Genomic DNA, 26,285 nt, shown 5'->3' on the forward strand with positions numbered 1-26,285 from the left:
TATATATAAAAAATATTCTATAACTAAACAAAAACTAAAAGATGCAAATTTTCAAACGAACAATACTTTTTTTTTTAAAACAAACTTTTTATAATTAAATTATTATCTTTTTTGAACAGATTGAAAAAATTATTATAAATGTTCAATAAACACGAAAACACAGGCATTTTTTTTTTAATGTGAAACATGTAATTTCTATCAGTTTAGCAGATAAACTTTTTACTCTGGTAGATTAATCAATGAGTGATAGATTTCTCTTACAAGAAATTTAAAGGTCCCAGTGAATAAACTACAGGAGAACATTACCTGTTGTATTTGTTAGATGGGACAATAGAACTGCCAAAAGTTTAAATGGACAGGTAACTATCAGGTGAATCTATGGAAAGGTTCAATAGGGTGCGCAATAATTGAAAATCTAATGGTAACATCCATGATGTATCAATATCATTTATTGATTGAATTTAATGTCAAAATCTACTATTACTATTTCTAATCCTTAATTTGTATTTACAGCATCTGTTATTCAATATAAGTGTAATAATAATAACATTAATTTTCTTATTCTATATAACTCTGACTTAATTAAGACCTTCAGTGGTTTTATAGTCATAAATGTTGCTGTGTTTATCTTTTAATCTAAAATCAAATCAATATATTTATCAGAATCTTGCAAATCCTTAGGTCTAGAAATATAATCTTTCATTCCCCCTTAAGACATTTTCATCCAAGACTAAATGCTCCAAAAACGAAGTTCAATTAATTTTAAAAAGAATGAATCTAACTCTATGTGGATATAAGAAGATGAGGTATGAGTGCCAATGAGACAACTCTCCGTCAAAGTCACAATTTGTAAAAGTAAATCATTATAGGTCAAAGAACTGTCTTCAACCCAGAGCATTGGCCCACACCGAACAGCATTGTTTAAGATTCTTTGCTATACCTATCAATTTTATTTGCCAACCATTTTCCTTGTTAATTCTGCCACCAGTTGTTTGTTCAAACTCATAAATGTTCTATGTCTCACAACCTCTGCCATATGATTCTGCATAAAAAGTTCACACACATCTTTCATGTTATCTGAAATCATAACTCTAATAATTAGATGATTGATTGATTATTGTTTGCTTAATGTCCAGGATACAGTTTTGATCTTGTATTAAATTTTTGATGAAAATTTCCATACAGGCTATCTATTACCTGATTAATTCAAATATATAATAAAAAATATACATTCATGTGCTTCTTTTTGAGTAAAATGAGGTCAAAATTTTAGATAAATACTCAAAATTAGGATTTGTGGAAATATTTTCCATAACTTTTTTGTTTCAAAAGATAAACAGATATTTTTTGCTAAATTATTTGTAATTTCTGTCTCATATAAATGGCCGATAAATTCATGCATTTTCATTTTACAAATATCTCATATTTATCAAATGTAGAATGTAGAAAAAAAACATAAATTTTTCCTGTACATTTATCAATTTTTTTTAAAATTCCACTATTTACATTTTCATGAAAATTGGAACAAATAATCTTCATAAAATTGAGAATGGAAATGGGGAATGTGTCAAACAGACAACAACCCAACCAAAGAAAAAAACAGCAGCAGAAGGTCAACAACAGGTCTTCAATGCAGCGAGAAATTCCCGCACTGGAGGCGTCCTTCAGCTGGCCCCTTAACAAATATATACTAGTTCAGTGATAATGAACGCCATACTAATTTCCAAATTGTACACAAGAAACTAAAATAAAAATAATACAAACAAAGGTTAGAGACTCTTGACTAGGGACAGGCGCAAAAATGCGGCAGGGTTAAACATGTTTGTGAGATCTCAACCCTCCCCTTATACCTCTAGCCAATGTAGAAAAGTAAATGCATAACAATATAATGCATAATCAAACCAAAATTTAAAAAAGAAGGGTCCATGAACTTGTTTTCAAGTTAAATATTTAAATGATAAAAATCAGCTGAAAAATGCATCTTTTCCCTATAAGTCACAGTTTGACGTCGTGAAAATAACAATTGATGTTAGCAACTTCATTACATTCCCTGTAATTGTATCGTACGCCCTTAAACTGTTCGATCAAGTGATGGAAGGATACCGGTTATGTTTATTTATGTATGTAAGAAAATAAAAGAACAGGATTTAAAGTTCCTCTACCATCAATGCACATATAATGGAATTTGCCATTCAATTTATATTTACAAGGGATACAACTCCTTTAAAAATAGTCAATTGGCACTGATTTTCAAATTCATATTGGTGATATAAACCTTTGATCAATATGAATTTCATAAAAGATCTGGCAAGAATTGTACAATTAAGGTGGCTCGGGACTAGTTGACTGCGCATAATTTCACGCTTGAATTACAAAAGTATTTTTCATAAATTCGATGTAATTTTTTTAAATATTTTGATTGATTAGAAATGTTAAATCATTGTAGTTATGTGACTAATAGAATATTTTCATTATTATCCGTATTTGTTAAGGGGTCAAAATGACATTTCACCCATTTTCACCATTTTCCCGCCATAATTTGGGTTTTAAGGCAAAAAAATTTTTTTCCTTATCAGTGACCTCTGTATTTCATTGGCTCATTCTTTGAAGCTATATTCAAGCTTTTCATGCTACAGTTTTGGACAAATTGTCATAGAAAGGTTTTTTGATATTTCAATAAAAATATGTCAACACCTCTATTTTCCCCATCATTTCATTGAAAATTAGTCCCTTTTACATACCGGTTAATAAGTTAAAGTTTGAGCTTAAATGGTCCGTGACCCCCTATTTGTTTTTGACCAATTTGATTCATTTTGTTTAAAGAAAATAACCAAAAATACCGCACTTCTATTAGAAACTTTGAATAGGCCCAAGCCTCAATTTTCAGTCTTATTTTGGGTTTAGTATGTATTACGGCATCTCAGATTTAGCCAAATAATGACAGGTCTGCTTATTTGTGAAGCAAAGTATTGTCCTTCCATTTCATTGCATTGTATCAGTATGAAAAATAACAAGAATGTGTCCTTAGTACACGAATGCCCCATCAGCACTATCATTTTCTATGTTCAATGGACTGTGAAAATGAGGTAAAATCTTTTATTTGACATTAAAATTAGAAAGAGCATATCATAGGGATCATGTGTACTAAGTTTGAAGTTGATTGGACTTCAACTTCATCAAAAACTACATTGACCAAAACTTCAATATGAAACAGGACACACAGATGGACAAATGCAAGGACTAAGGAACGAACGAATAAACAAACAGACCAGAAAACATAATGCCCATAAATGGGGCATAAAAATCAGCAACAAAGTAAGAAAGATGTGTTGGACTCACCACTAACAGGAAGTGCATGTATCACATTCAGATAAATATCTATAACATTGTCAATTGTTAATGAAGTACTCAGTTGTAAGACTGCCAGGGCCTTCAAACCATCCATAGAAAATCTATCAGCCACTAAAAAACAAGGATAATAAGCATTATATAAAACACATCAAATTTTGCTTCCCCCCTCCCTGCATTAATGTTGTAAGTTATTCTGTGATATTAAAGGAGTATTTATATAAATTACTACATAGTAATTTTTATTTTACTTGACATGTTTAATAGACCAGGATGTATATGCATGAAGAGGATAACAGATGAAAGAGTGAGTCTGATAGACTTTAAGACCGTACCTTAATGTATAATGGTTTACTTTAATAAATTGTGATTTGACTTGGCACTCATACCACATCTTCCTTTATCTATTTGATCCTTGGATATTTACTTTTTTCAAGACTGAAATACTTAAATTTTAATATGTAAACGTAATCTTAATACAATCTCCAGGCACATAATAAACTGCAAGTTTTGATTAAAGTTTATCAATAATTCTAAGCTTCCTTTGACTTGTCGCAGGGTTTCAGCTAGGATTTTGAGGGCTTTAGTCACTTTTGCGCGTGATAAAAATCAGCCTTATTTTTTATAATAGCAAGGGGTCTAGGATGTGTATCAAACTAGCTGTACATATATGTCCAAGTCCTTCAAGGACTAGTCTAGGATCTTTGAAGACTAGGATTGCTAATGTAGGCAGTTATTGGCAATATTGAATGAATTGACTGATGTGATGATAAGATATGAAGATAAGAACAGGGATCTGGTAATATGGTTCACAACTTAACATCAGTTATTTTCAGGGCACACCCCTGATCAACAAAAGTTGGGTGCCTCTATTTTTTTAACCACTGCACAAATGAACTTGTAACGACTTTTTCACTTCACAATCATTTATATCCTTGAAAATACTTTTAAATATCTATTTGGAATCAATTTCTTTAATATTGGATCGAAGGATCTGCATTTATACTTAATGTGACGATGCTAATGACTGTAGACTAGATCACGTTTACTTTCGATTTTTAAACGAAATGAAATGAAAACGGGAAGTGACAATTGAATAATAATTTCGTATAAAACCCGATTCATATATGAACTTTTACGCATGCGCAATACATAGAACAGGAAGCACCTGTTTGCAAGTGAAAATATTTACGTTTTGAATAAAGTTCATTCTTTTTAATTGTAGTTGTCGAAAGTTTTAGATGAATATTTATATAAAGTATGACGAAAATACGTTAAAAGGATGAAACTACGACAAGCAAACAGCAAATTATGATCGTAAGGGAAATATTGAAATTACAATACAGTTGAAAGTCCCTTGAAATGTCCGTGAAGATTATCAATTTTGACTTTTTGTTCAAATGACGAAAATACGATAGAATTGTGAGAAATGATTTAAATAAAATGCTGACTGACTGATTTAACTTAAATAGATTATTATAATGGTCATTTACGAGGTTTTATAATAATAATTAAGGGATTAGTGACCCATCTGATTGGCGATAGGCTTACTTGTCATCACAACTTTTAAAACCTTTGGTAAACGTTAATTACTGGAGGGTCATAAACTTGTCAAAAACATATAAAGACAGGTAAAATTCAAGTAATTTGATGTATAAATATTTTTACACTTTCCAAATTTAAGTGACGAAATTGATAAGAAATATTTTCGTTATTTCGAAAACCTTTTCGTAAAATACGAAAGTGACGAGCGCTAGCAAAATCACTGCTTGTCGTTACATGTATCTTTATCAACATAGACAAAACTTGCTTAAAAAGATTTTTTCTAAGGAATGTGAATCTTAGTGAAGTGCTTTATACTGTATTGTAGGCACATTGATATATTTGTATTTTAATCAATATTGGCAATTACTCTCCAATATATCTGAGTAATAGTTGTAAGGTAAATATATATCACCAACTTACCCCTCCAGACATGTGGTAGAACATGTGGTGAACACTGTGGTCGAATTCTGCTTGTGTATACATAATGTAATACAACAGCAAATACACCTGGCTCCACATCCTTCAATTTGATTGGTGACTGAGCCTAAATTGACAAAATAAATAAGGTTATAATATAATAACTTATCATTCTAATTCAAATATAGGCAAAAATAAAAATATGTCAATCATACCTCTTTCATGCCATGAATTTCTAATAGCAGTATATGAATAACATTCTGTTTTGATACCCCTCTTAGTTAACCTTCAAAAAAAAAAAATACCTTCACAAGAAACAAGACATTTCTTCTGCAAGAAATCTATGCTACCGCATGGTTTCTTGAAGAAACATCTTTAATACTCAAACAATAAAAAAGTAAAGTTTACACGTAAACAATTATCATCTGAGGCAATGGTGAATTTATTTGATTTTTTCTTGAATGACTTTATTTTTCAGTACAAAGAAGATCCAATGAGTCTATTTTGGAATGTTCAACATAAATACCTGTGTTTGTTGTTGGTGATATTGAGCAGGTCCAGGCACTGGTACAGAGGGTATCACAGGTTGGTACTGAGCAAGAGAATCATAAGATGGGGGTGCATTATACAACTGTTTAGGTGGGTACACTGCTTCAGATTGTAGGGGAGGGGCAGTAGGTTGTTTTGTTTCTTGTCCACCAGCCTAGAGGAAGATAAAAATTATACTTATACTTGTATATATATTAGGTGTGTCTAATTAAGATTTGAAAACTTAATCAACAGTGGTTATCTTATTTTTATATCATGAGCTGAGTAGAATAGAAATTGACCTAATGCAAGTGCATGTATACATGTACATGTATAACACTGATTGATTTTAGAACATTCGCATACGGAATAAAAGATGTTTTTTATCTACTTTGAAGGCTTCTTATATCAACTTAATTTTACATTGTACAGACTTTGCATAGAGATTTTTTCAACCAGAACAATTTCACCAGATGTATTGATATTCATTTGTATAAGTTACTAGAACAATTTCACCAGATGTATTGATATTCATTTGTAAGAGTTACTAAAACAATTTCCCCAGATGTATTGATATTCATTTGTATAAGTAACTAGAACAATTTCACCAGATGTATTGATATTCATTTGTATAAGTTACTAGAACAATTTCACCAGATGTATTGATATTCATTTGTATAATTACTAGAACAATTTCACCAGATGTATTGATATTCATATGTACGAGTTACTAGAACAATTTCACCAGATGTATTGATATTCATTTGTATAAGTTACTAGAACAATTTCACCAGATGTATTGATATCCATTTGTACGAGTTACTAGAACAATTTCACCAGATGTATTGATATTCATTTGTATAAATTACTAGAACAATTTCACCAGATGTATTGATATTCATTTGTATAAGTTACTAGAACAATTTCACCAGATGTATTGATATCCATTTGTACGAGTTACTAGAACAATTTCACCAGATGTATTGATATTCATTTGTATAAGTTACTAGAACAATTTCACCAGATGTATTGATATTCATTTGTACGAGTTACTAGAACAATTTCACCAGATGTATTGATATTCATTTGTATAAGTTACTAGAACAATTTCACCAGATGTATTGATATCCATTTGTACGAGTTACTAGAACAATTTCACCAGATGTATTGATATCCATTTGTACGAGTTACTAGAACAATTTCACCAGATGTATTGATATCCATTTGTATAAGTTACTAGAACAATTTCACCAGATGTATTGATATCCATTTGTATAAGTTACTAGAACAATTTCACCAGATGTATTGATATCCATTTGTATAAGTTACTAGAACAATTTCACCAGATGTATCATGTATTGATATCCATTTGTATAGGTTACTAGAACAATTTCACCAGATGTATTGATATCCATTTGTACGAGTTACTAGAACAATTTCACCAGATATATTGATATTCATTTGTATAAGTTACTAGAACAATTTCACCAGATGAATTGATATTCATTTGTATAAGTTACTAGAACAATTTCACCAGATGTATTGATATTCATTTGTATAAGTTACTAGAACAATTTCACCAGATGTATTGATATTCATTTGTACGAGTTACTAGAACAATTTCACCAGATGTATTGATATTCATTTGTATAAGTTACTAGAACAATTTCACCAGATGTATTGATATTCATTTGTATAAGTTACTAGAACAATTTCACCAGATGTATTGATATTCATTTGTATAAGTTACTAGAACAATTTCACCAGATGTATTGATATTCATTTGTATAAGTTACTAGAACAATTTCACCAGATGTATTGATATTCATTTGTATAAGTTACTAGAACAATTTCACCAGATGTATTGATATCCATTTGTACGAGTTACTAGAACAATTTCACCAGATGTATTGATATCCATTTGTATAAGTTACTAGAACAATTTCACCAGATGTATTGATATCCATTTGTACGAGTTACTAGAACAATTTCACCAGCTGTATTGATATCCATTTGTACGAGTTACTAGAACAATTTCACCAGATGTATTGATATCCATTTGCACGAGTTACTAGAACAATTTCACCAGATGTATTGAAATCCATTTGTACGAGTTACTAGAACAATTTCACCAGAAGTATTGATATCCATTTGTATAAGTTACTAGAACAATTTCACCAGATGTATTGATATCCATTTGTACGAGTTACTAGAACAATTTCACCAGATGTATTGATATCCATTTGTATGAGTTACTAGAACAATTTCACCAGATATATTGATTTCCATTTGTATGAGTTACTAGAACAATTTCACCAGATGTATTGATATCTATTTGTACGAGTTACTAGAACAATTTCACCAGATGTATTGATATCCATTTGTATAAGTTACTAGAACAATTTCACCAGATGTATTGATATTCATTTGTATAAGTTACTAGAACAATTTCACCAGATGTATTGATATTCATTTGTATAATTACTAGAACAATTTCACCAGATGTATTGATATTCATATGTACGAGTTACTAGAACAATTTCACCAGATGTATTGATATTCATTTGTATAAGTTACTAGAACAATTTCACCAGATGTATTGATATCCATTTGTACGAGTTACTAGAACAATTTCACCAGATGTATTGATATTCATTTGTATAAATTACTAGAACAATTTCACCAGATGTATTGATATTCATTTGTATAAGTTACTAGAACAATTTCACCAGATGTATTGATATCCATTTGTACGAGTTACTAGAACAATTTCACCAGATGTATTGATATTCATTTGTATAAGTTACTAGAACAATTTCACCAGATGTATTGATATTCATTTGTACGAGTTACTAAAACAATTTCACCAGATGTATTGATATTCATTTGTATAAGTTACTAGAACAATTTCACCAGATGTATTGATATCCATTTGTACGAGTTACTAGAACAATTTCACCAGATGTATTGATATCCATTTGTACGAGTTACTAGAACAATTTCACCAGATGTATTGATATCCATTTGTATAAGTTACTAGAACAATTTCACCAGATGTATTGATATCCATTTGTATAAGTTACTAGAACAATTTCACCAGATGTATTGATATCCATTTGTACGAGTTACTAGAACAATTTCACCAGATGTATCATGTATTGATATCCATTTGTATAGGTTACTAGAACAATTTCACCAGATGTATTGATATCCATTTGTACGAGTTACTAGAACAATTTCACCAGATATATTGATATTCATTTGTATAAGTTACTAGAACAATTTCATCAGATGTATTGATATTCATTTGTATAAGTTACTAGAACAATTTCACCAGATGTATTGATATTCATTTGTATAAGTTACTAGAACAATTTCACCAGATGTATTGATATTCATTTGTACGAGTTACTAGAACAATTTCACCAGATGTATTGATATTCATTTGTATAAGTTACTAGAACAATTTCACCAGATGTATTGATATCCATTTGTACGAGTTACTAGAACAATTTCACCAGATGTATTGATATTCATTTGTATAAGTTACTAGAACAATTTCACCAGATGTATTGATATTCATTTGTATAAGTTACTAGAACAATTTCACCAGATGTATTGATATTCATTTGTATAAGTTACTAGAACAATTTCACCAGATGTATTGATATTCATTTGTATAAGTTACTAGAACAATTTCACCAGATGTATTGATATTCATTTGTATAAGTTACTAGAACAATTTCACCAGATGTATTGATATCCATTTGTACGAGTTACTAGAACAATTTCACCAGATGTATTGATATCCATTTGTATAAGTTACTAGAACAATTTCACCAGATGTATTGATATCCATTTGTACGAGTTACTAGAACAATTTCACCAGCTGTATTGATATCCATTTGTACGAGTTACTAGAACAATTTCACCAGATGTATTGATATCCATTTGCACGAGTTACTAGAACAATTTCACCAGATGTATTAAAATCCATTTGTACGAGTTACTAGAACAATTTCACCAGAAGTATTGATATTCATTTGTATAAGTTACTAGAACAATTTCACCAGATGTATTGATATCCATTTGTACGAGTTACTAGAACAATTTCACCAGATGTATTGATATCCATTTGTATAAGTTACTAGAACAATTTCACCAGATATATTGATTTCCATTTGTATGAGTTACTAGAACAATTTCACCAGATGTATTGATATCCATTTGTACGAGTTACTAGAACAATTTCACCAGATGTATTGATATCCATTTGTATAAGTTACTAGAACAATTTCACCAGATGTATTGATATCCATTTGTACGAGTTACTAGAACAATTTCAACAGATGTATTGATATCCATTTGTATAAGTTACTAGAACAATTTCACCAGATGTATTGATATCCATTTGTACGAGTGACTAGAACAATTTCAACAGATGTATTGATATCCATTTGTATAAGTTACTAGAACAATTTCACCAGATATATTGATATCCATTTGTACGAGTTACTAGAATAATTTCACCAGATGTATTGATATCCATTTTTATGAGTTACTAGAACAATTTCACCAGATGTATTGATATCCATTTGTATGAGGTTGATTTCTATCCACACAGCTCATATCATATCATTTATCAATTACAGTGAAACCTGGCTAAACAGAACGTCTTTGAGACTTAAGATTTTGTTCGGTTTAGGTTCATGTTTGGTTTTATCAGGTTCACAACACATACAATTTGATATGACAGTGCTTAAGAACATATTTGGTTTACACAGGTTTTCAGATTAGCCAGGTTTCACTGTACATGTAACATGTTTCAGTTTTGACAACAAATCTGTAGTACTCTCCTTTTAATTTATTCACAACTCTCCTAAAATCTAGGCTATTCAGAGTTTGAACATATGATATAGTCATCCTTGTCCTTAATTGTGTCAGACAGCAGTATATGTACACCTCTCTGCCATTTGATTTTGGTTTTTTGGTAGTGATATTTGATAGGTTAAGGACCATTTTCTTTATCTTTAGATGTCTTATGATTTTTTGTTTGTGTTATTCAATATTGTCTCATTTAAATTAAATTTAATTGGGTAGACTCTGGAACTACTTACACCTAAATTTTGTTCCAGACAGAATGTTGACCTCAAAATGTTTTGTTGAATTTCTATTGTTGGGTTGTCGTCTCATTGATGAATACCCACATACCCCATTTCATTCTTTAAAAAAAGTTCTTTATAAAAAGTTTTTTAATTCTACCTTACAATTTGATATTATTTCTTACCTTTAAAGCATTTTCTTCAAAATGAACCATAGCCCTGAAGTATTCTGATCTGACACACAAGATGGCTTTGTGAGCAAGGAATTTAACTCCATTTACATCAAACTGGATATCACTATACATTGAACTATTGACAAGTTTGGCTAAATCATTTGTGATATCATCTGGTGCTGGTGGGACGGCTAAAATTAATCAGGTTTTCTTATTATTATCATAATATTCATGTATAAATTGAAACACAAAGAAATGATGTAGTTTGCAACTGGCTAAATAATCTGACTAAGATAATAGTGAAGGGAGTTTTAAACTTTTAATAGGATGAACCTAAAGAACTCAAGAAATAAAATTATAATATGCTTAAGATTTTTCATACAACTTGTAATGTTAAAAAATTTACAAGTAAACAAACTGTTCAAAATTCAAAGCCATCAGAAAAATGTCTACTGTCAACAAAAAATCCTTTCAATATTGTGTTTGGTAAGGTGAAAAATAAATTTTAGGTACTATTCTATAGTAACCAAGGGTGAAACTATATTTATAATAATGAAAGAACACAGGGAAAAATCTGAATGGGAAATATAGTTAAAAAATTAAAACTGTCAGCGACTTACAGTAATAGATAATGCATATTTTACAGTTTTTAATTGTTGCATAACACCTCAGGTGTGTGAAATGAATACAATTAGATAGATCTGTCTTATAAATAATTACTTTGAATTTGGTGTAGAAAAAAAAAGTTCATTTGTGTAAAATAGTTTATATCCAAACAAGAATGTGTCCATAGTACACGGATGCCCCACTCGCACTATCATTTTTATGTTCAGTGGACTGTGAAATTGGGGTCAAAATTACAATTTGGAATTATAATTAGAAAGATCATATCATAGGGAACATGTGTACTAAGTTTCAAGTTGATGTAACTTTAACTTCATCAAAAACTACCTTGACCAAAAACTTTAACCTGAACTTCATTTTCTATGTTCAGTGGACCATGAAATTGGGGTCAAAACTATAATTTGGCAGTAAAATTAGAAAGATCTTATCATGGGGAACATGTGTACTAAGTTTCAAGTTGATTGGACTTCAACTTCTTCAAAAACTACCTTGACCATCACTTTAACCTGAAGCGAACGGATGCACAGACGGATGGACGAACGGCGGCACAAACCAGAAAACATAATGCCCCTCTACTATCGTAGGTGGGGTATAAAAAGTGGTATGCAGATTGTTTTATTTTTTTTTAAATTTTTTCAAACTGTTGGAAATCAAGATTAATTGTATTTCTATGTTTTCATGAAAGTCAAAAGAAATAATAATAATTCAGAATTTTTATAAACTTTTGAAATGTCTGTTTAAGATCTAGTTTATTTTTTCCAAATGGCTCATACAAATGCACAGCGTCAAAAAATATGTGTTTGAGTTGAATCTATTATTGAATAGTAAATTAACCATTTGTAGAATACTAAATGAAAAATAATTTGTTATTACTTAATCATAATCCAGTACCCCTTCATGTTTATTCTAAAAGTCCTCAGATTTTGGAGACACTTTTTGCATTAATTCAGATTAGAATGCTTTGACTAACTTACCAAAATTGAACTTAGTTCCTGAGATTTTAATAGCATCAATTTCTACCCATGATCCAGAGACAGTACAATCAACATTAATTCTCAGTAGGTTACATGGAAAACTCAATTTCTGTAGAAATAACAAAATAGATAAGTTGTACATGTAAATAAATACAAGTATCTGATATTTTATTCTTTTGTTATATTGTACATTATATTAAGTTATAAAACATAACCCTAAAAGTATTTACAAAGCAAAAAGTGATGAGTAATCAACAAGGCAATACAGTACACATTCATGGATCTACAATCTGTCGATACCTGTAACTTGGCATTGCACAAGGTCATGTAACTACCAGTAAGCAGTGAAGTGCATATGCCTTTTACATGAAAAAGAAATGAAGATCATGGTTGCAAATTTACTGTGGATTCATTTATTTTTGTGAGTACTGATTTTCATGAATCAACAGTAAGTGAAAAACTGATTTATCACATAATATATAAAAAAGAAGAGTGGTATGATTGCCAATGAGACAACTATCCACAAAAGACCAAAACGACAAGGATATTAAGAACTATAGGTCACAGTATGGTCTTCAACAATGAAAAAAGGTCCTTTTATATTGAACTTTTCAGAATTTACACAGTCCTTTAGTAGGAGGGTTAATTGTTACATAAAACTTTGATCAAGCTTTAATGCTAATAGTATTAAAGGGTTTTTGCTATTAGCTGATTACATACTAGCAATGAACTTTCCAGTTTATATTCAATTCAGGTTAATTCCATATTGTTTCTTTTAGTTCTTACTTAAGTATAAAGCAACATGCTTGAAACTCTACCTGAAATGATGGTGAAAATATCCTACTGCTGTTCTGACATATAACCCTTGCTGTCTCCCATACGGTATACCACTCTCCATTTGGTCGTTTGGCTAAAATTTTCTTCACTCCTCCTGCATGATATGTCTCATAAATATCTATTTTTTCTATGAAAATCTTTTCTGCAAATTCTACCTAAAACAGGGCAAGAACAATATCAATAATGTTTTAAAACATTTAGGGAAATTAAGTCTCTTAAAATAATTTATGTTTAAGAGAGGTAGGTGTCAAAATTTGAATAACGTCACACACCAGTATGATGCTGATCCTAGATTTAAAAAAGATTGAACCACAAACTAGGAAACTTGAGAAGTGGAACATCATGGTAAAACATCTATGCATTGAACATATATGTATCTCCATAGGAAGGTCAATAGCCCCTTGCACACTCCCTTCCCCCTAAAAAACCCCTCTATACAACATAATCAAGATACAGAATCATTTCATCACTGTTGCAAAAAAATTGTATGTATTTCTACAAACAATATTAAAATTTCTTCATACTATCAAACATACTTTTAAAGCACAACACTTATAAAAATCATGGATACTGATATATGATATGTACCTCAACAAACTGATTGGCATCCTTGGTCCTCTGAGCCCACGATCCTGCTATATCACCATACCTTGGATATACTCTTGGTTCTCCATCAATACAAGATGCAGGCCACCTGACAGATTAAAAATACTCATGACAAACATGCATTCAGATAAAAAATAAAAGTTAAAAAAATCAGTCTAAAAAACTAATTGAAAGACTTATCATTTTCAAAGTTGAACATTCATGCCATGGTACAAGAATTATCATAACTAGTAGCAATAAATATGATAATAAGATAAAAGTTATGTTGTGCTGGATATTTTTTTTATAATAACAGGTTCACTCTATGCCAAACGTAATTGACTAGGATTGTCAGTTTTCCTTTTTAAGGGCTGTGGTATTCCTTAGACACTCCAATCTAATTAAAATTAAATCCTTTAATTGCTCCTGTTCTGATATGTCGCACATCAAGGTCAACCTTAATACGCGACATACCAGAACAGGAGCAATTTAAGGATTTAATTTTAATTAGATTGTGGACACTCTTGCTTCCTCCACTGCCTTTACAAACTGCCCGTCATGAAATAGCCCATATGTCGTACTTAAAATATTTAATTTAATTCATTTTTGTATTGTAATATAAATAACTTACGAATTATCATCATATTGTGAAGAATAGTTAACCACTCTGGATACCCACTGGTCAACATTGTTAGGGTTATGAACTGGCTGACTATTGATAGCTGGCAAAGGTGCTGTCTGGTTGTGAGTATGTGGTACTGTTCCAGTAATTTTAACAGCATCTATTTCCACCCATGAGTTTGATGCTGAGCAGTCTATATCAATCCTCAAAACCTTACATAGATAGGAAAGTGCCTGAAAAATTTAAGAAATATTTAAAGCTGTTGTTATTTGATAAAGTTTAAAATTAAAGAAACTCTGCATGTGCACGCTCACATTCACCATTGTCATAAGACAAGCAAAATACACCTGAATCCTGAGGTCAAAGACTCATAACTCTTTGTCAAAATGCAAATTTGCATAAAACATCCATATTATCTACAAAGTTTCATAAAATTATGATGTGTGGTTAAAGAAATGAGTTAGGATGACAATCTGTTGTAGTAGAATATTAAGGCCAAAATTCTAATTTCAAAATGGCTTAGCTCTAGAAAAAAATTTGAAAGTCTAGATTTCCTGTTAATACAAATCTAAATAGAATATGACCTTATTATCTTTATAGTTTCATGAATTTCTGTTGTGTAGTTTAAGAGGAGTTGCAATGGTAAGGTGTTGCAGTAATATATAAAGGCCAACATTGCAAGTTTAAACGGGCATAATTCATAGAAAAATAATAATTTTCTGTATATATGCACATGTACATAGTATTTCCCTATTTAACACAAGGTTTCATGAAACTCTTTTGTGTGGTTTCAGAGGATTAATGGTGAAAAGAACAAGACTTGTGGATGAATAGTTGGACAGACGGGTAAAAAATATTTTACTCTATAGAACTTTATTCTGTGAGTTACTATGATCCAAGGACACAGTTACCATCCTTTGATTTTCATTGTCTAAGAATATAGTCCCTAGTATAAACAATGTATAAATTTTATTTTCATACACTTTCCAAATTCTTTTCTTAGTATTTCATGCAATTTTGTAAAGCTTGAAAAGTTACTCAACACAAAATGAAAAAATAAAAGCATATTACCTTAAAATTGGGTGAAAATATTCTGCTGCTATTTATGTTAGTGACTGATTTTGTTTTCCATATAACTTCATAACCATTGTTGGGTTTCCTTGCAGAAATTGTTTTCACAGCCCCAGCATGGTAGGTCTCATATATTTCTATCTTTTGTATGTACATTTCTTGTTCAAATTCCACCTAAAAGTTGATAAAATAAACTTTTGATATATATGTGAGTAAGTAAGTAAGTACATTATATAGTTAGTTACATTGTTTCAATATAATATTATACATCAGATAAAAGAAGTATAAAAATAAAAGACATAGGAGACACTTTTACCTCATGTCTATCAAATGCATACTGGTACACAATTTAAAAATCAATTTTCGAAATCAAAAATTATTTAAACTCGCAGAAATGATGATAGTGTCCAAATGTGGTTAGACAATAGAAGAAGGATGAAGACTGGAGAAGGTTGTCAAGGGAAGTTTGATGCCAAGTGATGAGAAAAGTTCACTTGACCTATTGGGCCAGGTGAGATAAAAAGACCAAAGGTCAATGTATATTTGTATTAAGAAAAGGGTTACTCTTTTCAAGCAACAGCAAGCTTTACAGAATGACTTCTTAACAAAAACTATTAAAATAAGGAATCAAAATATTATATTACTGATGTAAATATCTTTATATTATTAGTTAAGTATCACTGACCAAGATGCTTTGACACTCTAATTTTTCAAACTAAATGTTCCGACCACCTGAGACACTCAGTCAAGAGCACCAAGGGCAAAAAAAACAGGAGGTAGGTCAGGAGCAGAAAACATTAATGAATGCATAACTTATGAATATAAACTGCCTTTAAATTTGTATTAGCAGCTATACCAAAAGTACTTCCACAGTTAACTGACAATAAATGTATGAATTAAGGAGTGAGAGTTGAAATACTGTAGTTTTATCTGTATAATATTAAATTGTTAGGTTTTCCATACCTCAATAAACTGTTTTGAATCTTTTAATCTTTGAGCCCATGCTCCAGGAATATCACCATATTTTGGGTACACTCTAGGTTTGCCTATTACACTATCTGCTGCCCAACTGAAAGAAAATACATCAACCAATAAAGTTTTGGTGTTTTACATACAATTATTATCCATATGCAAAAAAATTATTAAACAAGATAGTGGACAACATCAAAGAGATAGAGAGATCAATATAACTATTCCCAGTTACCTAACCTTAAGGTCTTTCCCAATGATACATTTTTTGACAAACTTTAAATTTCAAAAAGTATAGACATGATGTGTCAGGTAAGAACAAGAATTCCCTTTAGTTATAATAGAACCTTTGATTTCAACTTTTATCATAAAACATCAAAAAGGTCAGAATAGTGGTTCTATTTCTAAATCTGTAATTCTACCTAAAACAAACATCTTCACAAAAGTAAGTTTTAGGCTGCAAAGTTATCAAATCTTGGAAATATCTAAAAATATTGTCAAAATGTTATGGTTTAGTGCATTTTCAAAAAGCTTATTTAAGCCACAACCAACAATCTAAAATATTCTGTAACCAAGATGTCAAGATTTATATTTAACCCATACACATAAAAAATTATCTGAATCCAGGATTGCTACCAAAGTTAAAAAGGCTGAAAATTGGTATAAGTTATGGAAGATTTATGGACTAAAACTGATGTTAAAATAACAAAAAATGCATCATTAATGTGTCACAACTTTAAAATTCATGGTATGGTGTGCAAAAAAAAGAAGTTATTTTGAGTTAACAGTATTATCAAAAATAATCTCTAAATGAAATTTATAGTATTCTAGCTACAATGTAGCTAGCTTGATTACTCTTAGGAACAATTTCATACTTTCTTCAACTTCACCTCCAACAGAAAAACTGAATTAAACACATAACTATGGCAAGCCATTTTACTACTTATTCGAATTTCAAGATATCTCCTATAATATATAAGATATCTTATATAATATATAAGATATCTCCTTTAATATATAAGATATCTTATATAATTTCATTTTTATTGGATATCTTATATATTATATAAGATATCTCCTAAAGTTTATTAGATATCTTCTAAAGTTTATAAGATATCTCCTAAAGTTTATAAGATATCTTATATAGTTTATAAGATATCTAATATACTTTATAAGATATCTTCTAAAATTTATAAGATATCTTATAAAGTATATGATATATCTTATAAACAACTTTTATATAAGATATCTTATATAATCTATAAGATATCTTATATAGTTTATAAGATATCTCATATAGTTTATCAGATATCTTATATAGTTTATGAGATATCTTATAAAGACAATTATATAAGATATCTGATAAACTATATAAGATATCTTATAAACTATATAAGATATCTTATAAACTAAATAAGATATCTTATAAACTTTAGGAGATATCTTATAAACTATATAAGATATCTTATAAACTTTAGGAGATATCTTATAAACTAAATAAGATATCTCCTATAATATATAAGATATCTTATATAATTTCATTTTTATAAGATATCTTATATATTATATAAGATATCTTATATACTTTATAAGATATCTCATAAACTATATAAGATATTTTATAAAGTATATGAGATATCTTATATAATTTATAAGATATCTTATACAGTTTATAAGATATCTCATATAGTTTATAAGATATCTTATATAGTTTATAAGATATCTTATATAATAGTTTATGAGATATCTTATAAAGACAATTATATAAGATATCTGATAAATTATATGAGATATCTTATAAACTATATAAGATATCTTATAAACTATATAAGATATTTTATAAACTATAAAGTTTATGAGATATCTTGAAGTAAGAATAAATAGCAAAACGGCTTGCCATACATAACTCTAAATAGACACAAACAATCAAACAGCCCCACATTTGAGACAGGTTGCTTAGTAGCAGAATTGAAATGGTTTAATTTATATACATGTATATATATCCTGTATAGATTTGATATATTAAAGACAAATCCCTCTATTGTTTATGCGCATATACAAGCGCAACAGTACTATGCCGTCAGCGTTTTATGACGTCGTGGTTTCCGCGAACTCGAAACGTTAATGAGAGTTATTCCTCTTTGAGCCAATGGAGAGAGTGACAAACGTTTCGATAAGTAGATTTTCCGAGAAGAAAATGAAAATTGTTTTTATATAATAGACATGTTCCAGAATTGGATATATAAATCAATTATGTGAATTAAGTGTATCTGAAACAAACAACAAAACAGCAAATGATAAAATATATGAATAAAAAGAGAGTCATCTATACAGCAAACTAACAATTATCAAGAAACAAAAAAAAAATCTGAATACTCGACAACAAGATGGAGGGGGATAGGACCTTGATCGGGACTCCGGGATCGGGTGCTTTTAAGGTCGGGATTTCGGGATCCGGGAATCCTTTTTAACTTTACTTATTTAAATTCGGGACCTCGGGATTTTTTTTAAGTCCGGGATTTCGGGATAGGCCAATCATATTATAATATAAAACTAATTTCCATAATTCGCTACGTGTATGGACTTATCTGTTCTATAGAGACAATCTCTTTGGTAGCCTAGGTTTTAAATTGTATTTATATTTCCACAAATCATTAAGAAAGTACGAAAATCATCAATCATGTCATCAAAATTCAATGTATCTTTAGAATTAGAAACCTTACGTACCTATATGGATATGGCAAATTACATATACGTATTTTGAATGTGTAAGGCGATTACATTTTTACACGAATATAATATTTAGATTTCTGACAACAAACAACAAATCAGTAACCCAACGACGCATACGTGTAAAATAAAGTCCATCTAGAGAAGTTAACATTTTCGCTTCTGACATTGTAGGTTTTTGTATTTGACCACTCCCAAGTATGATCCGATTTGCCAAATTTTATATTTATGTACTAGGTGCGCAATTTTTATATAAAAAAACAACATAATCCTTCCTGTGTTTAAAAGTTGTCGAGATGAAGAATTAAAGAGGAATGCATATGAATCAAGAATGTGTCCAAAGTACACGGATGCCCAACTCACACTATCATTTTCCATGTTCAATGGACCGTGATATTGGGTAAAATAATCTAATTTGGCATTTAAATTAGAAAGATCATGTCATAAGCAACATGTGAACTAAGTTTCAAGTTGATTGAACTTCATCTTCATTAAAAAACTACCTTGACCAAAAACTTTAACCTTAAACTTGCACTTCCATTATGTTCAGTGCACCTTGAAATTGGGGTCAAAAGTCAAATTTGGTCTTAAAATTAGAAAGCTCATATCATATAAGCAACAAGTGTACTAAGTTACAATTTGATTGGACTTCAGCTTCATCAAAAACTACCTTGACCAAAAACTTTAACCTGAAGCGGGACAGACGGACGAACGGACGAACGCACAGACCAGAAAACATAATCCCCCTCTACTATCGTAGGTGGGGCATATCGTAGGTGGAGCATACAAAATCAATAGTTGATTTGAGAAAAAAAGGTCGGACTAGGTTCCATTCATAATCACGGTATGACAACTGTATGAGTATGCTTAGACTGAGTTTCTAGCAACATGACCGAATATTTCGATATGATAGATGCCTATGGATGAATGATCAAAACAGAAAGTATGTTAAATAGATGGATCCCGTTAACACTTGCACGAAATTGAATCGATATTTTAGGAGCATCTCTCATTTACGATCTTTTTAGAACTTTGCAATTTTAAAATAATCGGTCATTTCGTTAAAAAAAATACTCGTAGTAAATACAATAAGGAAATATTTGGTTCATTAGATGTGCTTTTGCATTTATTAATTATCTTTTTGATTAATATGTCATAAGTCCTTTTAAAAACAAAGAAATGTCAGAATAATTTTACTTATAACGGTCATTTTGTTTCAAGATGAGGAATTTACAGAAAATAATAAAAAAAATATTAATGAATAAATACAATTGAAAAGATAGTTTTTAAAATGTGCTCCGATTAACACACGTATATTAATAACCGAATACGGAACGAATAAGTAACGGTATCAGTCGAGCACTGAAACGGGTCCTGTCCAAGGTCAGGAGCTTGTAATTAAGTAGTGGTCATTAAAGTGTTACATATTTGTTTTTATTTATTTATATTTTGTTCATAAATTCAGCCGTTATTTTCTCGTTAGAATTGTTTTTCATTTGTCATTTCTGGACTTTTTATAGCTTTATGTGCATTATGAGATTTGCTCATTGTTGAAGGTTGTACGGTATTATAAATAGTTCGTGTCAATTGGTCTCTTGTGGAAATTTGTATTATTTGCTATCATATCTTTATCTTTCAGAAAAATGACGCAAAAAAACGTCGTATACATTTTTGTTTATCTTCATGTTCTGTCAAATCATTTGAGTATACGGATGAAACTCTGAAATCAGTTACTTATATGAATATATTAAACTGACCATGCGCAGATTTATTTTCATATCTACATAAACATTTTAAAATGTAGATCGATTTATCTAAGCATTTAAACTTAAACAAAGGTTAGGGTTGCGTTCAATATCGTAGCGGCTACATAGGGCTACGTAGATTTATGGCTATTGAACATGTAGCTAACCTAGCTGCTACATAGATATTGATTGCAGCTAGCCTAGCTACTCGTTCATAAGATCAAAATATATGTAGCACTACGTAGCCGCTACGATATTGAACGGAACCCGGTTCATAAAAAAACGATCTTTTTAAAACTACATTTGGAAGTGGTATTTTTAAGTCCGATCTTTCTCATATTTAAAATATCGGCTCGTCGATCTTTATTGTTAGTGGTCTTAGATTTCTATTGATTTTAAGTTATTATCATCAAATTAAAAAGAATCAACATTCAAATTAGAATTCATGATATCGAAAGAAAAGGTCTTTCTAAAAACTCTTGTCTTTCAGATATACTTTGACTGAACTATGAAATTATATAACAAATGTATGTACCATTTTAAGAAGAATTTCTGTTCAACACATAAGCACTAAAAATAACCTGAATACGAAACGTTGTTCATATAAGCATAATCCATTCGCGTGTTCATTTGTTCAACGCATTGTTTTCGAACCACCGCATTTATATTACGTGTATGTGAAACTGACTGAAAACTAAGAACTAGCACGTATAAATTATTATGCATTAATAGTAGTTGAAAACAAACAAACAACGTAACAACAAATAACGAGAACTGTGTTGTCCGTAATTTGTATAGGAATAACGTCCAAAACCGGCGGAACGGCTTTCGACGTTATTTTAGAATTGGCGCAATGTATTCCCGCCATTTCAAATTGTTAACCCTTTTGTAGAAATATCTCTTTTTCCATTTCGGTGACCCCATCTTTTTATTTCATGATTTTATCTAGAAATAAACAACGCATATTCTGTTGAATACTCATTGAGAAATTATTGGTCAATTTTTTTTAAACATCATTCTTTTATAGTTATTTCACAATAAATAAAGGCGGGAAAATTATTATAGCAACTTATCGCTATTATTTTCCCATCAGAAATTGGTAATATTATTAAAATAGTTTGTATTAACAACTTGGTTAACAGAACAAATAGTTTTTTTGGGAAACCAACTTGTAAAAAAAATATTACACTGCTATTGACTAGAGGTCCCGATTTCCAAATTCCATGAAAAAGACGGCGTTCTAAATCGAAAACGAGGTCGGTGACCCCATTTTTTTATTCGCTTTTTTTGAAGCTTTTACCTAACCTAAAGTAAATATAAAATATAAAGAAGATATTATTGGTAGATCTGAATAGAAGGATTTGTCTTTAAATAATAGGATTTCCCAGATTTTATGAGGTTTCATAAAAAAATCATATCTTCTACTTTTAAAAGGTAGTTTATAAAAATTTTATAAAGTTTGGTTAGTGAATTATATTACAATGCATCACATTTTTCTATTTTGTATTGAATTGGAGTTAAATGTTCTTTGTCCATAATTCCAGTTGAACTTTTTTATTTCTTAAAGAAACAGTCATAGTCTTTGATAAATTAAGGCATATGTAAGACATTAATTGTTCATACATTTTTACCCTAAAGCAATGCAAATACATGTAAAATGTATTTAGTTACATTCAATTGTTTTCAATAGAAGTTTCTTTAATATATCAAAATCCCCATTTCATACATAATTACTGACAATACTGTCATGCTTTATCTGCAGACAGTATAGTAAGATCATGATGGAGTTGAAAGACAACATGCAATTATAGTTGCAGAATATATACAGCGATCATGTATACATTAAACTGACACTTCAATCACAACTATTGTCTATTAATTTCAGTCACATCCTATCTTAATTGATCCAAACAGGCTATATGTACTGTGTATGAGACACTTACTTCCCATTGTTATACTGTGATGAATAACTGACCACACTGGAAACCCACTGTTCTTTAACTTCTCCAGTCATTGCTGTTTGAATCACCCTTTCTCTACAAATAGCAGTGAATTTAACTTATTTGCATATGACATGTAAAAATGTACATGTATGATATGATATTAGAAAATATTGCATGTACTTTTGTATTGATGGATATCATATTTTCAGAATAGTGTGTTATAAAAGAATTTTGTATCTGTTGGTATAGAGGCTGATTATTAGAGGAAATGAAAACTATGGTAGTCACATGTGATTGAATAAATTGGATGCATTCATTGTCCATTAAGAGTATATAGAGTTTTGACTTCGATTCAGAAAGGTTGCGCACATGCGCATTAGCATTGATCTTTTAACTCCCGTCAACCCGAGTTGGACGAATCGAAGTAGGCCCATGCAGTTGTTCAGGAAATAAATTCATCCAATACCAGGCTTCAGAATGACTGATATTTATTCCCATATTCTTTTTCCATACAATCAAGGCACTGGCTACGGTTACATGGAAATGTAACAATAATAAAAATATTATTGTTACATTGGAGACTAATTGCTGAAATGCATGGTTGGATAAGGACCTGATTAATTACGAATGTAACAATAACTATTGAGGCTACGGTTACATTGCGTTATTGTTACATGAAAAACAGCAATGTACGATGGGACTAGTAATATGTACTATAGTATTAATGAATGGGTGTTTTTATAATGGCCCTGTTATATGTCCAAGGTCTGTAATAATGGCCATTACAGACATCCGAGGCCATTATTATTGACCGAGGACATATAACGGGGCCATTCTAAAAAAAAACATTTCTTAAAACATTTATTAACCAACTGAACAAAAGTGTATGTGTTGCTGCAAACTTGATGTACTCTCTTACTCTTTTAATGATAGTTTTGTTCGAAAAAAAATATTTGTACTTCACCATGATAAAGCTTAAAATATACCAAATATCCAAGATATAAAGTTGAAAGAAGTTATGTGTTGAAAAACAGGATTAACAGTGGTCCCTTTATATGGTTCTTCAATGTTGGTTGCTGGTTACTAGCTTGAATAAAATACAAAAAGGTATTATACTCTTAACAACTTAATTTTATCAAAAACCTTAAGTGGGCTTAATACAGACAAACTGGGCATCAATACAGGGCTATTACAGAAAAAAAACAGGTCCATTACAGAAAAACAGGGTCGTTACAGAAAAACTGGGCCATTACAGAAAAAAACAGGGTCATTACAGAAAAACAGGCCCATTACAGAAAATATGTAATTTTTAATAAACAGTCTTTTTTGGCAATAATGTACTTAGTTGGTTAATAATAAATAATAAAAGTTTAAGACATTTTTTTTTTTTTGTAATACAATACATACAATTAAAAATAGAATTTCTTTAATTTTTTATTTACAATAACAGTTTCTTTTGATGTATATTTTTTAAGAACTATGTTTGTATCTTGGTATTGTTTCAATTCATTTCAAACGCATCCCAAGTTTTAAATTTTTCACCCTAAACAAAATTGGTAATAGGAATATCTTCATCCATTGTTAAAAGTATAATAACAGAAATAAGTGTATGTGTGTAGTTAAATACTTAACTAGAGGCTCTAAAGAGCCTGTGTCGCTCACCTTGGTCTATGTGAATATTAAACAAAGGACGCAAATGGATTCATGACAAAATTGTGTTTTGGTGATGGTGATGTGTTTGTACATCTTAATTTACTGAACATTCTAGCTGCTTACAATGATCTCTATCTATAATAAACTTGGCCCAGTAGTTTCAGAGGAGAAGATTTTCGAAAAAATGGTTTAAACATGACTATAAAGGGCAATAACTCCTAAAGGGGTCAACTGACAATTTCGGTCATGTTGAGCTATTTGTAGATCTTACTTTGCCAACATTTATTGTTTTTTACAGTTTATCTCTATCTATAATAATATTCAAGATTATAACCAAAAACAGCAAAATTTCCTTTAAATTACCAGTTCAGGGGCAGCAACCCAACAACGGGTTGTCCGATTCATCTGAAAATTTCAGAGCAGATAGATTTTGACCTGATAAACAATTTTACTTCATGTCAGATTTGCTTTAAATGCTTTGGTTTTTGAGTTATAAGCCAAAAACTGAATTTTACCCTATGTTCTATTTTTAGCTGTGGTGGCCATCTTGGTTGGTTGACCAGGTCACGCCACACATTTTTCAAACTAAATACCCAAATAATGATTGTGGCCAAGTTTGGTTTAATTTGGTCCAGTAGTATCTGAGGAGAAGATTTTTGTAAAAGATTACTAAGATTTACGAAAAATGGTTAAAAATTGACTATAAAGGGCAATAACTCCTAAAGGGGTCAACTGACCATTTCGATCATTTGACTTATTTGTAAATCTTCCTTTGCTGAACATTATTGCTGTTTACAGTTTATCTCTATCTATAATAATATTCAAGATAATAACCAAAAACAGCAAAATTTCCTTAATATTACCAATTCAGGGGCAGCAACCCAACAACGGGTTGTCCTATTCATCTGAAAATTTCAGGGCAGATAGATGTTGACCTGATGAACAACTTCACTAGTGTCAGATTTGCTCTAAATGCTTTGGTTTTTGAGTTGTAAGCCAAAAACTGCATTTTACCCCTATGTTCTATTTTTAGCCGTGGCAGCCCCCTAGGTTGGTTGACTAGGTCATCGGACACATTTTTTAAACTAGATACTCCAATGATGATTGTGGCCAAGTTTGGTTAAATTTGGCCCAGTAGTTTCAGAGGAGAAGATTTTTGTAAAAGTTAACGACGACGGACGCAAAGTGATGGCAAAAGCTCACTTTGCCCTTAGGGCCAGGTGAGGTAAAAAGTGAAACCATTGAACTTTATTTTTCGCCTTCGGAGTATTTTATTAATGAAATTAAGATTAATGACTGAAGGTATCATGCATGCATTGGTCACAAGTTATTATATAACGACTGTCTGTCTGAGTTACCCATTAAAAGAATTCTTGGACTTGGAAATTTTTTAAGTCGTCTGTTTGTTAACAACGGAAG

The 26,285-nt window shown here is 30.4% G+C and overlaps 1 protein-coding gene across 3 annotated transcripts; it reads right to left on the reverse strand.

Moving 5' to 3' along the window:
- Positions 1 to 359: 359 nt before the first annotated feature.
- LOC134725603 (uncharacterized) lies at positions 360 to 26,285 on the reverse strand. 3 transcript variants are annotated; one of them, XM_063589549.1, is made up of 14 exons: positions 26,225 to 26,271; positions 24,200 to 24,300; positions 23,214 to 23,306; positions 16,790 to 16,895; positions 15,827 to 16,000; positions 14,765 to 14,988; positions 14,137 to 14,242; positions 13,530 to 13,703; positions 12,712 to 12,820; positions 11,126 to 11,304; positions 5,837 to 6,013; positions 5,314 to 5,437; positions 3,340 to 3,462; positions 360 to 1,077 (listed from the first exon to the last, which is right to left on the reverse strand). In XM_063589549.1, the coding sequence occupies exons 3-14, from the start codon at positions 23,282 to 23,284 to the stop codon at positions 950 to 952; spliced, it is 1,695 nt and encodes a 564-aa protein (XP_063445619.1). In that variant the 5' UTR covers positions 23,285 to 23,306; positions 24,200 to 24,300; positions 26,225 to 26,271; the 3' UTR covers positions 360 to 949. The 3 variants fall into 3 exon arrangements, with proteins under 3 accessions (XP_063445619.1, XP_063445618.1, XP_063445620.1); XM_063589548.1 differs by lacking the exon at positions 24,200 to 24,300 and having other exon boundaries at positions 26,225 to 26,285; XM_063589550.1 differs by lacking the exons at positions 3,340 to 3,462; positions 24,200 to 24,300 and having other exon boundaries at positions 26,225 to 26,285.

The sequence above is a fragment of the Mytilus trossulus genome, chromosome 7, assembly GCF_036588685.1.
Source record: "Mytilus trossulus isolate FHL-02 chromosome 7, PNRI_Mtr1.1.1.hap1, whole genome shotgun sequence".
NCBI classification, from domain to species: domain Eukaryota; kingdom Metazoa; phylum Mollusca; class Bivalvia; order Mytilida; family Mytilidae; genus Mytilus; species Mytilus trossulus.